Source organism: Carassius gibelio, chromosome B10 (assembly GCF_023724105.1).
Source record: "Carassius gibelio isolate Cgi1373 ecotype wild population from Czech Republic chromosome B10, carGib1.2-hapl.c, whole genome shotgun sequence".
NCBI lineage: Eukaryota > Metazoa > Chordata > Actinopteri > Cypriniformes > Cyprinidae > Carassius > Carassius gibelio.
The window spans coordinates 8,920,361-8,934,665 of NC_068405.1; the positions used below are offsets into that span (position 1 = coordinate 8,920,361).

Here is a 14,305-nt window from a genome sequence, read left to right on the forward strand (position 1 = left end):
AAGGTTGAGAGCCCAGACCAATGCTATAAAGCACCATCTCCAAACAAGATCTTTTCAGTTCACTCACATGCTTAACAGCAGAGAAATGGGGGAAACAGTGATTTGATTATGCGGCACATGATTCAGTTCAAAACACAGGTCCTGCATAAGAGAGGTACTTCACAGAGCAATATGAGCCTCAGAACAGCACATCTGCTTCTCTTTTCCTTCAAGGAACAGTATTAAAAATGGAAATCCTTCTTGCTTAAGGACAAAACATAGGGCATACAGATAACAGCCACTTTTTCTTTTTCACTTTTTCACTTTTCTTATTATTTCTACAGAATATGCAGTACGTTTCATAAATTTTACAAATAATACATTGGCAATCAATTCAATCTTAAGTAAATACTACTTTTTTGTAAATTGTACTGCATTGATCTTTGTTCTATTTGAAATATTGAAAAAAAAATTGTTTTTTACACTTTGTCCTAAAATGTCCTAAAGTTTGGTTAACATTTTTTTTTTTATAAATAATATGTTTTTTCAAAACTTTTTGGGCTGATCAATGAATTTGATTTTGGTCAGAGAAATCAAAATAGTTAAAAAACTGCTTGATAATCACCAAAATAATATTTGTAAATGTATTTATTAGACTATAATGGCACATGAACAACACAGCACCAGTTTATTTACAAAATTATTACATAATATTTGAAGAAATAAATACAATAATTTAACAGTTAAACTTTCTACGAAAACAATATACATGAATTCAGGTAAGTCAGAAACTGAACAAATGAACAAAACGATGCACACAGCTTCATAAAACCATTTATAATTACATATGCTGAGGAATAAAATACAATAACAATTCATTCTAGCTGAAAAATACATAGTCAAATAATACTAGTCAGAGCACTAATACATTGTCAAACTCTAAATCCTGAGATTATGAACTTTAAACACAATAATTGACTATTATTCTAATAATATATACTACTACTCAAAAGTTTTGAATTAGTAATATATATATATATATATATATATATATATATATATATATATATATATATATATATATATATATATATATATATTTTTTTTTTTTTTTTATAGAAATTAATACTTAAATAATATTCTTTAAGGACACATTAAATTTACCAAAAGTGACATTAAACACATTTATAATGTTATACAGTAAATACAACAAATCATCATATTAGAATGAATCCTGAAGGATCATGTGACACTGTAGACTGGAGTAATGACGCTGAAAATGCATCTTTAATCACAGGAATAAATTACATTTTAAAATAGATTCAATTAGAAAACAGTTATTTTAAAACTGTAATAATATTTCACAATATCACTGCTTTTACTGTATTAATGCAGCCTTTATGAGCCTAAGATTCTTCTCTCAACAACAAAAAATAAATAAATAAAAAATTCCTACAGACCCCAAACTTTTATAAGGCAGTGTAATATAAAGGAGACCTTCATTATTTTCCAAGTTAACTGTCCAGCACCGTCTGTGTCAGTGGAGGGAGAGGCTGAGTTTACTCACTGATGTCTGCAGGACTTGCTGTGAGGCTGCTGGGTGTGTCTGCTAGCTGAGCTGATATTGACACAACTTCACTTCCAGTGGAACAGGGACCTTCCTTTGATAAAGAAAGCTGAAAACCAAATCAATCAAGTGAACAACAGTACAAAATTGTGTTAGTAAGCCATCTTTTGTATATCTTCATTTTTACCAATCGCTGGTATGATCTGTGTTCGGCATCCTTCTGCAGAATGAAGTCTGTCAGTAGTTTCCAGGGTGGGTTTATCCAGTCACTGTCACTGTCCAGCTCTGGACTGGCCAGCAGTAGCGGATCCTCTGAAACCTTCTGGGAATGAAACACTTGAGTTCACTAATGCAATTTAACCAAGCCATAGACACTGCTAGAGTGTAGAGGAGCTCTCTGGTCCAGGATTTATTATTGCTTTTGTCATCAGTACAATAAGAAATCAAATGCATCCATGCAATGCATTTGTTAAAATTTGAAAAGATAAAGATTTTTTTATGTTTTTAAAACAAGTCTCCTATACTCACTTCTATGATTTAATAAAAAAAATAAGCTGAATTTTTAGCATCATTACTCCAGTCTTCTAACATGTTAATTTGCTGCTCAAGGAACATTTCTTATTATTATCAGCGTTTATAAAACAGTTGTGGTGCTTCATATTTTTGTGGAAACAGTGATAGATTTAATTTTTCAGGATTGTTTGATGAATAGAAAGTTAATTTGAAACTAAAATCTGTTGTAACATTAAAATTGATTCGTTTTGATCTTCACAGGAATACATTAGATACATTTTAAATTATATAAAAAAAAAAAAAAAAAACGTTCATTTATATTGTAATAATATTGAACAATATTAAAAATGTTACTGTATTTTTGATCAAGTAAATGCAGCCTTGATGAGCATAAGAGATTTCTTTTTAAAAACATTTGGACAAAAAAATGTTTTAATAAGCCACATCAGTATATTACACCATTAAGAAAACTTGCAGACGCATATGAAATGCTGCCACGGACAGTTAATATGAGGAAATGCATGATAGAATGTAATTCCTTTCAAATAAAAAGTTAATTGTTAAAAGTTAAAGTTCCATAAAAGTAAATGTTACTATGGGTAAGTAACAGCCCACTTACCAGACAGCATTCAAGCTGCTTCTGTGTGTTTCTTATCATCAGACCTCTCTTCTTATCTTTGCATCGCTTGTTCTGGAACCAGACGCGGATGACCCGAGGACTGAGGCCCGTCATTTCCACCAGCTGCTCCTTCATGAGGGCGTCCGGTCTGGGATTAGCGCTGTAACAGGTCTGCAGCATGTGTAGCTGGGACTCGCTGAGCACCGTCCTCACACGCGTGGATCTCTCTGACCTCCTCGGCATCGACGACCAGGACGGTGTGGATCTGATGCCCTCTGTCAGATACATAATGAGAACTTTTACCTCAAAACCTTTTGCTCATTTACACATAGCAAAAATGTCAGCTGTTCTTCCAACATTTAAAAAAAGTTAAATAATATATAGTGCTAAATGGTTATAAAATGTTAATAAATTTGACTTCACAAATGCTAAAAATAAGACATTGAAACATTATCACTATCAAAACAAAATTCAACAGCGATTCGATATTGTTCATAAGTGTTAGAACTTATGAACTCCACTTACCGGATGGATCAACAGTCTCTTTCTGTTGGTTATCTGAAGTACCAGTGAATTTGTTGAAAAGCTCATGGTGGTCTGTACAGAGCAGCTGACCGTCCCGCAGAACATACTCATCTCCAGGGACTAGCGGACGATTGCAGCCCTCGCATCGAAAACACTGGACGTGATAAATATTCGCTCGTGTTCGCATGACATACTCCTTGCTGATGAGGGCTTTGTGGCATTTCGCACATTTACTGGTGCATAATCTGACAGAAAACATAAAGGAGAAAAGAGCCAAGAGACATTTTATATAGATCACAAACTAAATTTTTTGAATGGAAGAAAATTGCACTTCATAATACAATGTCTATTTAAATAAATACAATGAAATATAAATTAATTATAATAATCCTAATTCTAGAGCAAATGACTGTCAATGAAAAAACATACAAACAGACAAAAAAAATGATAATCTAAATCTAATAGAAAGTAAAATACTGTTAAATGGGAGTGAAAAAGAACATATTACTTTCTTTCCCCGAATTCTCAGTAAAAGCTCATATTGATTTGGTTTTTCACTGAAATGTTTCTTCATATGTTACATCTTATGTTGTTAAATTAACGTTTATTGCCTTATTTTAGTGTCATGTGTGTTACCGTACACTTTTAAAAATAAAGGTTCTTTATTGGCATCAATGGTTCCACAGAGAACATTTCCCATCCATGGAACCTTTTCATTCCACAAAAGGTTCTTTACAGTGGATAAAGGTTTTTTAGATTATTAAAATAGTCCCCTTGGGATTATAAGGTTTTGAAATATTGAGCTTCAAAGTTGTTGTGTTCCATTTGACTGTGTAGATAGAACCTTATTGTTTTTTAAATAAAAAGTCCCATAATATACACAGTAAAAAATATATCACATAATGTAAATATGTTAACACAGAATAAGAATATGTGAATAACTCAATTTTGACAAAAATGTCAGATAGAACCTTATAATTCCAAAGGGAAAAAATGTTCTCCACACTAAGAAAAAAAATATATATATCTGTTCACTGAAATGTTCTTTTTGGGAACTAGAACTGGTTCTTCTATGGCATTGCTGTGTTTGTAGCCTTTATTTTTAAGAGTGTAATGATGTATTTGTGGATGACACAGTCAGGAAAAGCTTTGATTCATCATGTGGCTCTCTCTTTCCCACCTGGGGTTTTTGGTGGATGTCGGAGTAGTCTATTATAAGTGTTAAACTAAATGTAAGGGGCACTTTTTATAATGTAGAGTGAAGTGCTGCCTTTCTAAGGAACTTTTCACAAGAGGAGTAGACAAATGAAAGTACCAGGATAGTTTACTCAGAACATATAGCCGGCATTTATTGAACATCAAATATCAACCAGTATAACCTTGTTTATCTTTTTTTGTTGTGAAATCAGTATTCCTCTTAGTCTTAAATTTTTTCACACAAATTGAAAAAAATATAAAATAAAATCCCCTCAGAGCTCTGATGAAATAACCTCAAAATAATAAACCAAAGTCCATCTACCCGGGTAGTATGCTTTTTTTTTTTAGTGTGGTGGAATCTCGCGCTTATCTGTACGAAGCAATGGAGAATGGTTAAGTAGAAGCAGTTCGTGTTGCAGGCCAAACGATGCTCACGCCCTCTGCTCTTCTGCCTCACGTGTCCGATGGTGAATTTGTCCAATGGAACACTCTCTCTCTAATCCTGCATCCCAAAAAAAACCAACCTGCATAGCAGGGCAACATTCAATTACTCTCTCGATAAATTTGACCAGATCTGGAAATATAACTCATATTCATGAGTTCATTCTACTATAGTAGCTTAAATTCTTATTTTCAATCTATACATTCAAGGCATACATGAAACTCGAGCACTAGCATACCACGTAATAACGTGGCTTTAACACAACATGAAATAACATTTCAAATCATTAAACTCATGTTCAACTCCGATTGGTTTTTAGCTTATGCAGTACATATCTCATCAATACATTTTCACACAATGCATTTTACAACTGAGTTACAGCAAAATGGAAAAATAAAGATAACTTTTACGTGCTCAACTCATTAATCACATCTATCACACTGTGTCTGCTAGTAGCACAAATGACAAACACGTGTGAAACACTCACCGGAGAAAAATCACACAAGTAGGTAAACTCCTTGACGTAATTTCGACCCTTTGCTCTATTATTCCTGCCTTAGAAGTAGGTTTGGTGAGAAAAACCCGTTTGACTAGCTCTTAAATGTAATATTTTACTTTTTTTTTCTCAATGTGGAAAGTCTAAATGGGGCTTCAGCTCACTATCGTTCTGCTGTTCGCGATTCTTCTGTCTTCTTCTCTTAGGAATCAGTGTAGCAGTTTTTCCTCTGTGCAGCGCCACTGCTGCCACCTATTGGACAATTACTGCGTGTAGGGATAACATGACTAAAAGCAATCAATAAATCAGACATTAAACTAGAATAACGTAATCCTGTTAATAGGCTATTTTCGAGTGGGTTACATCCCCCCCCTCCTTAATCTACATGCATCCTTGCATGTTGCATGCTACACTATTTCAGATGCTAAGGGTGTTAAATGACATATGTAAGGTACAGTGTCAAGGGAAAGGGTTTGGGAGAAAGCTTGGTCTAACCCAGTTAAAATGGAGTGCATAACTGTGACTAATGGGTTCCCTAAAGTTGGGTAGGTCAGCTTTTTAGGAGCTGTTCTATCCCTAGAGGATCTTCTCAATGCCACCTCTTCTTCAGAAGCAACCTCGTTGTGTTCTTTTACATTTCCACTTTCCTCTGTAAACACCAATCCAATTCCTAGTCCATCTCTAGGACTACAATGCTCACTCCGGTCCAACTCAGGAACAGTAGGAGGATTTCCTTCGGCTTGTACGATCTCAGGTGTAGGTGAGTACTGAACATGACTAGCCTCACTATTTGTATCACCTCTAACATCCTCGGGTTCAAATCCTGGGGCTGCAGGGTTCAGTGTGGAGACATCAAAACTCACATTAGCTTCCTGACTTCCAGAGACAGGCTCATTTTCCATCTGGGTATCATCTTCAGTGAATTCTACAGCATGAGACCTTTGCTTTAGTCTGGTTTCTTCTTTTAGAATCACTCGATCCTGTCCAGCAATAGTTGAAGTCGAAGGTTGGTCGTAAAAGGAGTAATACTCGGCCTCATCCTCCTCTTCAGACAGTTCCCCATCTTCTTCAGCTCCATCATCAACAGGAAAGGGTGAGTGATCATGTTTTTGTTTGGACTTAGACTCTCTGGGACATACTTCCTTGACAGTGGATGGAAGAAATCCACATGGCAAAAGCAGGTCTCTATGTAAAACTCTTTCAGGTCCACTTGTGTGTTCTGGGACGACGACATAGACAGGGGAGTCTTGGATCTGTCTAACAACAGTGTATAATGTTTCACTCCATCGATCAGCGATCTTATGTTTCCCTCTGATGCCGACATTACGCACAAGGACTCTGTCTCCCGCTACCAATGTGGACTCTCTAACTTTGCTGTCAAATCTCTGCTTGTTCTGTAAAGCATTCTTCATACTGTGTTCAGTGGCCAGTCGATAGCTTTCAGTTAGACTCTCCGTCAACTTCTTGACGTATTCAGAGTGGGATAGTTTACTGCTTCCCTCAGGGCTCAGCCCAAAAGCGATGTCGACTGGGAGTCTTGGCTGGCGACCAAACATCAGCTGATACGGGGAATAGCCAGTAGTATCATTTTTAGTGCAATTATACGCATGGACAAGGGGCTGCACAAATTCCCTCCATCTCACTTTGTCTCCCTCTTCTAATGTACCCAGCATCTCAAGAAGTGTCCTGTTAAACCTCTCCACGGGATTTCCACGTGGGTGGTAAGGTGTTGTCCTCGTCTTCTTAATACCAAGTAGCATACACAGGTCCTTGATCAGGGTTGATTCAAAGTCGCGGCCTTGGTCGCTGTGCAACCGCTCGGGGAATCCGTAATGAATGAAAAAATTGTTCCATAGAGCTTTCGCCACTGTTTTTGACTTTTGATCTGCTGTTGGAACCGCTACTGCGTATTTAGTGAAATGGTCTGTAATGACCAGGATGTCTTTGGTTCCTTTTCCATCAGGCTCCAGTGAAAGATAGTCCATACAGACCAACTCTAATGGGCGGCTTGTCTTTATATTCACCAAGGGAGCGCATCTCTCAGCCCGTGCCTTTCTCCGTATACATCTCTCACAGGTCCTGATTTTCTCAGTCACATCCATGGCCATACGAGGCCAATAGAATCGGGCACGAACTAAGTCCAAAGTTCTGTCAGTACCCAAGTGTCCGACAGCATCATGGAGGTTCTCTAGAGCTGTCTTTCTGTATTTTGTTGGAAGGACAAGCTGATGGAAGAGCTCACCTTGACTTATGCGTTTTCGGTATAAGACTTCATCAGAGAAGACCAGTTGCTCCATTATTCTCAACATCAACTGGACCTCTCGGTCCTCCTGACGCCTCAACCTGTATGAAAGTCGCTTTCTCGCTTTAACAAGCTCTATTACTCTACTGATGACTGGATCTTGCCTTTGCTCATGTGCCCAATCTTGAAGTGACATTTGCGGCAACGTACATGACCCAAGTACATCAGCTTGGCAGAATCCTACAGGAATGGCAGAGGCTTCAATTGCTAAACATTCAATTGGTACCGGCGTTTGGAAGTCCGGCTCTGTACTTGCTGCTGAGATGTGCTGGTGCCTCTGACACACTGCCTTCACAGCATCAGATGGAAAATCGGCCCCTCTGTCTTCCTGTAGGAACTGGGCAAGAAAACGCTGAATTCGATCATCCTCATCCTGAGAAGTGAAGTCAGGTTGGTATTCGTCATGAGGATGTGGACGCCTTGAGAGACCGTCTGCGTCTTGGTTCTTCCTCCCAGCTCTATACTGAATGTTAAAGTCAAAGCTGGAAAGGGCAGCCAGCCAGCGGTGGCCTGCAGCATCAAGCTTGGCAGACGTTAGTACATATGTTAGTGGGTTGTTGTCTGTCACAACAGTGAATTTCGCTCCGTAGAGATAATCAAAAAATTTCTCTGTGACAGCCCATTTTAAAGAGAGATATTCAAGTTTGTGTGCAGGGTATCTTCGTTCACAACGGTTGAGTCCCCTGCTTGCATAGGCTATCACTCTGAATTTGCCCTCCTGCTCTTGATATAAGGCCGCACCAAGACCATGAGTGCTTGCGTCTGTATGTACTACGTAAGGCTTCTTAGGGTCAGCAAACCCGAGAATCGGAGCTGTTGTGAGCTTTTGAATGAGAGTCTTGAATGCATCTTCACAGGCTGATGTCCATTTCTCATTAAACGGTCTTCTGAAATCTACACTTGAGGGACTTGTTGAGCTGCTATGTGAGGAGGCTGACTTACTTTTTTGTGGCAGGTAACCAGCTGTTAAGTCATTCAAAGGTCTGGCGATTTTGGAATAGTCCTTTATGAACCTCCTATAATAGCCGGCAAATCCAAGGAAAGACTTAAGCTCTTTGATGTTATTAGGCCTAGGCCACGTCGTCAGAGCAGCTATCTTGGCTGGGTCAGTCTCTACCCCAGTAGCAGACACAACATGACCAAGGTATTTAACAGATGTTCTGAAAAATTGACATTTCTCAGGTGAAAGCTTTAAGCCAAATTCCTTCAACCTCTGGAGAACTCGGAGTAATCGATCTTCATGTTCCTCAAGTGTAGCCGAGAAAACGATAACGTCATCAAGAAAGACTAAGACTTCTCTCAAGTTCATTCCACCCATACACCTTTCCATTACTCTCTGAAAAGTACTGGGGGCATTTGTAACTCCCTGTGGCATCCTGTTGAACTCCCAGAACCCCATAGGTGTCACAAAAGCTGTTTTGCACTTGTCCCCCTCCTCCATTTCTACTTGATAGTAGCCAGACTTGAGATCCATAATAGAGAACCACTTGGACCCATTCAAGGCTGAGAAGGCTTCTTCTATGTTGGGTAAAGCATATGCGTCCTTGATGGTTTGTCTATTCAGTTTTCGGTAATCGACGCATAGCCTAATATCACCGTTCTTTTTCTTCACCACAACAATTGGCGAAGCGAAGGGGCTTTCTGACTCACGTATGATGTTTGCATCCTGAAGCTCTCTTAAATGACGTCTGACAGCCTCATAATCAGATGGGTGAATTGGTCTGGGCCTCTGTTTAAATGGAGATGGATCTGACAAGCGTATCCTGTGTTTGATTTCAGTGGTATGACCGAAATCAAGGTCATTGAGTGCAAAAACATCTGACATTGAATTCAATTTTCTGGTGATTCTCTCCTTCCACTCCTCAGACAAGGGAGAGTCTGCAAAGTCAAAGGTGAGTTCACCTGAATTAGACACATGCATGGAGTTGCACGTTGTGAAGAATGGAGTCAGGTGGGATGGTTCACTCAATGTGTCTTTGTCATCATGACCTGGCAAGGATGACACAGATTTAGGAAAAGATAACTCAGCAATGCTATGACCTGCTGATATTTTGATGTCATGTGCGGTCTCATTTTTCACCAAAACAGGCATCTTGAAGGATGGAAAAGGCGGGCTCATCATGACGTAGCTACAGAACAAGAGACCAGCAGGTAAGTTGGATTGGGGGGGCTCTACTATAAGGGGAGCATTGGTAGCTACTGGGACATGCTTGGCGCATCCAGTTAAAGCCACTCTTTCACCTGCAGGAATGATGACACTCTTTTTGCTCTGTAGCTTCACAGTCCCAATTCTACCATTTTGTTGATTTATTTTGAATCTTTGATATAAATGTTTCACAAGTGGGGAACATTGACCACCGTTGGTTCTATGTTTTACGCAGTCATCTTGAGTAGGTGCACACTTTTCATACAGTGGGTCCAGTGTGTTGGTGCCTATCAACAAGGGAACATCCATGTTTGTTCTGTGGTCAGGCACGACAAGTGCTAAGGTAAGAATCTTTACAGGTTTCCCCATGATGTGCTCTGGAAAGTTGATGTTGACTTGGATGTAACCTAGATAGGGTACTTCCTGACCACCAGCACCTTCTATGTCTAATAGGTCTTGGATGGGGAAAATGGGCTGCTGTGAAAGGTAACGGTCATGGAAAGATTTTGAAATTGTGCTAACCTGGGAACCTGAATCTAGAAGGCTATCACACTGAACTCCTTCAACTACAACAGTTGATGTACATTTTGGCCCTATCAACCCTCTTGGGAGAGCGCCATCCAATGACTCAGTTGAGGAATGTGTTTCACAGACAACTGTTTTCGTGCTTCTGTTTTGTGTGGGACATTTCATTTCATTTCCGGGTGCAGTTAGTCCCTCCACTGCGACCCGGTCCAGTTTAAATGGTCATATTTAGTTTCCCATTCATTTTGTCTTGCTTTGAGTTCTTTATATTTCTGATCAACCAACAGTTTATTTGGGGGATTTTCACACTGTCTTGCTAAATGGCCATCATTGCCACATTTGAAACAGAACCAAGCCTTTGGCCTGGGTTTTGGCGCTGTTTGATGGGCTTGAATTTCAGCTACCCTAACTGAGGGGGTTTCCTGAGCTGAATTCTGGGTTTTGCTAGCATGCTTTTGCCTCCTTAGATCTTTCTTTTTGGTAAGTTGCATTTTTAGTTCAGAGACTTGTTTCCGTAAAGCTTCAGTTTCTGTGATGTATGTCTGGAGGACATTTGCACTTGCATCATCAGAGAAAGGCGGTTCATGCACAAGTTGCATATTCATAGAGGATTTGGGCTTTGTGCTCCCTAAATGGCGCTGCATGCGATCTTGCTTTGTAGTTCTCCTGTCTTCCTCTGTTCTAACTTGTAGCAGGAAATCAGAGAAATCAGGCGGGTTTTCTGTTTTAAGCCCTAATTGCAGTGCCAGAATAAGGGACTGGTCCCAACATCCACGCCGAAACTGTCGCAACAGCTGTTTATTGGCGTCTGCTTTCACAATCCCACCCCTCTTCATAGCTGTAGTGATCAGCACCTGTAACCGCTGCAGGTATTCTGAGGCTTTCTCTCCTGTGTTTTGATGAGTGTTAAGGAACCTTGCGAAGATTTCTTCCCCATCTTCAACTAACCCATATGCTGAGTCGAGGAGCTTCACATAATCACGAGGAGCTGCATCTGGGCCTAGCTGCCTAATTAATTCAGAGGCTGGTGGAAGCAGGCTTTCTAGGATTTTACGTCGCTGCACGTCAACAGGGGTTTTATCCTGACTCATAAGTTCCACATGGAGAGACCATGTCTGAAAATCAGCTTCGTTTGTAGGTCTAGGAAGTTTGCCTGAAAAAGGACGAAGTCGCTTAGATCCCTGGCTTGAGGCATTTGAGTTGTCATTTTTAATAACATGCTCCACAATGATCCTCTGAACATCAGGTGGATTGATTATGTCATTGTCTGAGGCTCTTTGGTTGATTTGAGCTGACTGTGTTGTCTGTTTCTTTGTTTTAGTGGCGAATGTAGGGGAAGCATGTTGGGTTGGGTAAAATTTAGTGTGTGCTTTACGGACTAAAGGGGTCCCACTGTCATCAGAATCTGCCTCACTATCAGAGTTTGAACTGTTACTTGAGTCCAGGAGCTCTGCTCGCACTGTGGGTAGGGATTTCTCAGGAGTAGGAGCTGCTTTATAAGCCCTATCTATACGCCACATAATGTTAGGATCTCTAACACTGGGTAGATATTGTGGGAGTTTAGGAGTTAAATCTATGACTGATTGCTCAGACTCAAACTCAACTAGAGCTTTAACTCCATTCTCTTGTCCTGTCTGCCTTACCCTAAGAACTTTGTTCACAGGCCCAAAAGCTAAACAGGACTCAGTTATCTGTTCATCAGTATCAGTTGTGGTAATACCCTCAACGTACACAGCCCTTTTCAGATTCACACCATACTCTTGTTCAGTATCCATGACTGCATTGAATTTGACAATTTTACAAAAGATAACTGAAAAAAAATGTTAACATTAGAAATATGTTACAGTGGGTCAACAATCAGGCTCAACCGGCAATGTAAACAAATACTAATTTAATCTAATTTCTCCTCCTGGCTGCTGGCTCGCCAAATTATGTAAGGGGCACTTTTTATAATGTAGAGTGAAGTGCTGCCTTTCTAAGGAACTTTTCACAAGAGGAGTAGACAAATGAAAGTACCAGGATAGTTTACTCAGAACATATAGCCGGCATTTATTGAACATCAAATATCAACCAGTATAACCTTGTTTATCTTTTTTTGTTGTGAAATCAGTATTCCTCTTAGTCTTAAATTTTTTCACACAAATTGAAAAAAATATAAAATAAAATCCCCTCAGAGCTCTGATGAAATAACCTCAAAATAATAAACCAAAGTCCATCTACCCGGGTAGTATGCTTTTTTTTTTTAGTGTGGTGGAATCTCGCGCTTATCTGTACGAAGCAATGGAGAATGGTTAAGTAGAAGCAGTTCGTGTTGCAGGCCAAACGATGCTCACGCCCTCTGCTCTTCTGCCTCACGTGTCCGATGGTGAATTTGTCCAATGGAACACTCTCTCTCTAATCCTGCATCCCAAAAAAAACCAACCTGCATAGCAGGGCAACATTCAATTACTCTCTCGATAAATTTGACCAGATCTGGAAATATAACTCATATTCATGAGTTCATTCTACTATAGTAGCTTAAATTCTTATTTTCAATCTATACATTCAAGGCATACATGAAACTCGAGCACTAGCATACCACGTAATAACGTGGCTTTAACACAACATGAAATAACATTTCAAATCATTAAACTCATGTTCAACTCCGATTGGTTTTTAGCTTATGCAGTACATATCTCATCAATACATTTTCACACAATGCATTTTACAACTGAGTTACAGCAAAATGGAAAAATAAAGATAACTTTTACGTGCTCAACTCATTAATCACATCTATCACACTGTGTCTGCTAGTAGCACAAATGACAAACACGTGTGAAACACTCACCGGAGAAAAATCACACAAGTAGGTAAACTCCTTGACGTAATTTCGACCCTTTGCTCTATTATTCCTGCCTTAGAAGTAGGTTTGGTGAGAAAAACCCGTTTGACTAGCTCTTAAATGTAATATTTTACTTTTTTTTTCTCAATGTGGAAAGTCTAAATGGGGCTTCAGCTCACTATCGTTCTGCTGTTCGCGATTCTTCTGTCTTCTTCTCTTAGGAATCAGTGTAGCAGTTTTTCCTCTGTGCAGCGCCACTGCTGCCACCTATTGGACAATTACTGCGTGTAGGGATAACATGACTAAAAGCAATCAATAAATCAGACATTAAACTAGGATAACGTAATCCTGTTAATAGGCTATTTTCGAGTGGGTTACATAAACAATAAAAAAATATATATATATTTTTGTTATTATCCCTTTCGATTTATTGTAACTTACTTTTGAGAAGCAAAGCAGCACGCACCTGCTGTAGTGGTCTTTACAGAAGGTCTTGCCGTCTCTGAAGAAGCAGGTGCAGGACTCATCCAGAGACTGTTGGCACTCCGCGCACTTCAGACACTGCGCGTGCCACTCCAGATCTGGGAAAACCCGCAGGATGAAGCGATCCCGGATCTGATGCCCACAGCCCACGCAGTAGGAACCCAGCTTACCATCTTTGAGAACACACATAACAATATTTATATGCCTGATCTATCAATTGTAGTGACATTTAACGAAGATACTAGTTACTCAAGCATCTCATCTAATGCTATAGCCTACCTAAGTTCAACTTTTGATCGATGATAACTTACTGTTCTGAGGATCTGCCATGTCAGAAGGCCGTTTTCTTTGATATTAAACACTAAAGAGAAAGAAAGACACTATCGATCTACAGGGTTACTAATGTTAGTCTGTCTCAAAAACTCACTCACTCCTCTTTATTTATTTGATGTGACGCATAGTGCAGGAGCGCCAATCAGCTGCTCAATGATGAACTTGAGTATTACTGAGAATAATAGACGCAGCGGAGTCCCCGCCCACTAACACTGGGACACGCCCACTGCAGGTAACATGTGGAACACTGATAACTGTATTCTACCTAAAAACAAATAAATAACATAGAGAATTCTTGCTTGTATAATTATATATCAGGGTACCAACGATTCTTTAAAGAAAACTGATGGTACTCAA

General features: G+C 39.3%; 1 protein-coding gene and 1 long non-coding RNA gene across 2 annotated transcripts; both read right to left on the reverse strand.

Annotated features, from left to right (window-relative positions):
- Nucleotides 1–1,199: 1,199 nt before the first annotated feature.
- Nucleotides 1,200–14,207, reverse strand: isl1b (ISL LIM homeobox 1b). Its single transcript, XM_052567804.1, has 6 exons — nucleotides 13,927–14,207; nucleotides 13,599–13,788; nucleotides 3,204–3,448; nucleotides 2,679–2,953; nucleotides 1,734–1,868; nucleotides 1,200–1,655 (listed from the first exon to the last, which is right to left on the reverse strand). Exons 1-6 carry the CDS (start codon nucleotides 13,943–13,945, stop codon nucleotides 1,539–1,541), a joined length of 981 nt encoding a protein of 326 aa, XP_052423764.1. The 5' UTR covers nucleotides 13,946–14,207; the 3' UTR covers nucleotides 1,200–1,538.
- Nucleotides 4,527–13,415, reverse strand: LOC127966654 (uncharacterized). The gene is made up of 2 exons (XR_008155670.1): nucleotides 13,267–13,415; nucleotides 4,527–5,456 (listed from the first exon to the last, which is right to left on the reverse strand). It is a non-coding gene; the product is annotated as an uncharacterized LOC127966654 (long non-coding RNA).
- Nucleotides 14,208–14,305: the final 98 nt, after the last annotated feature.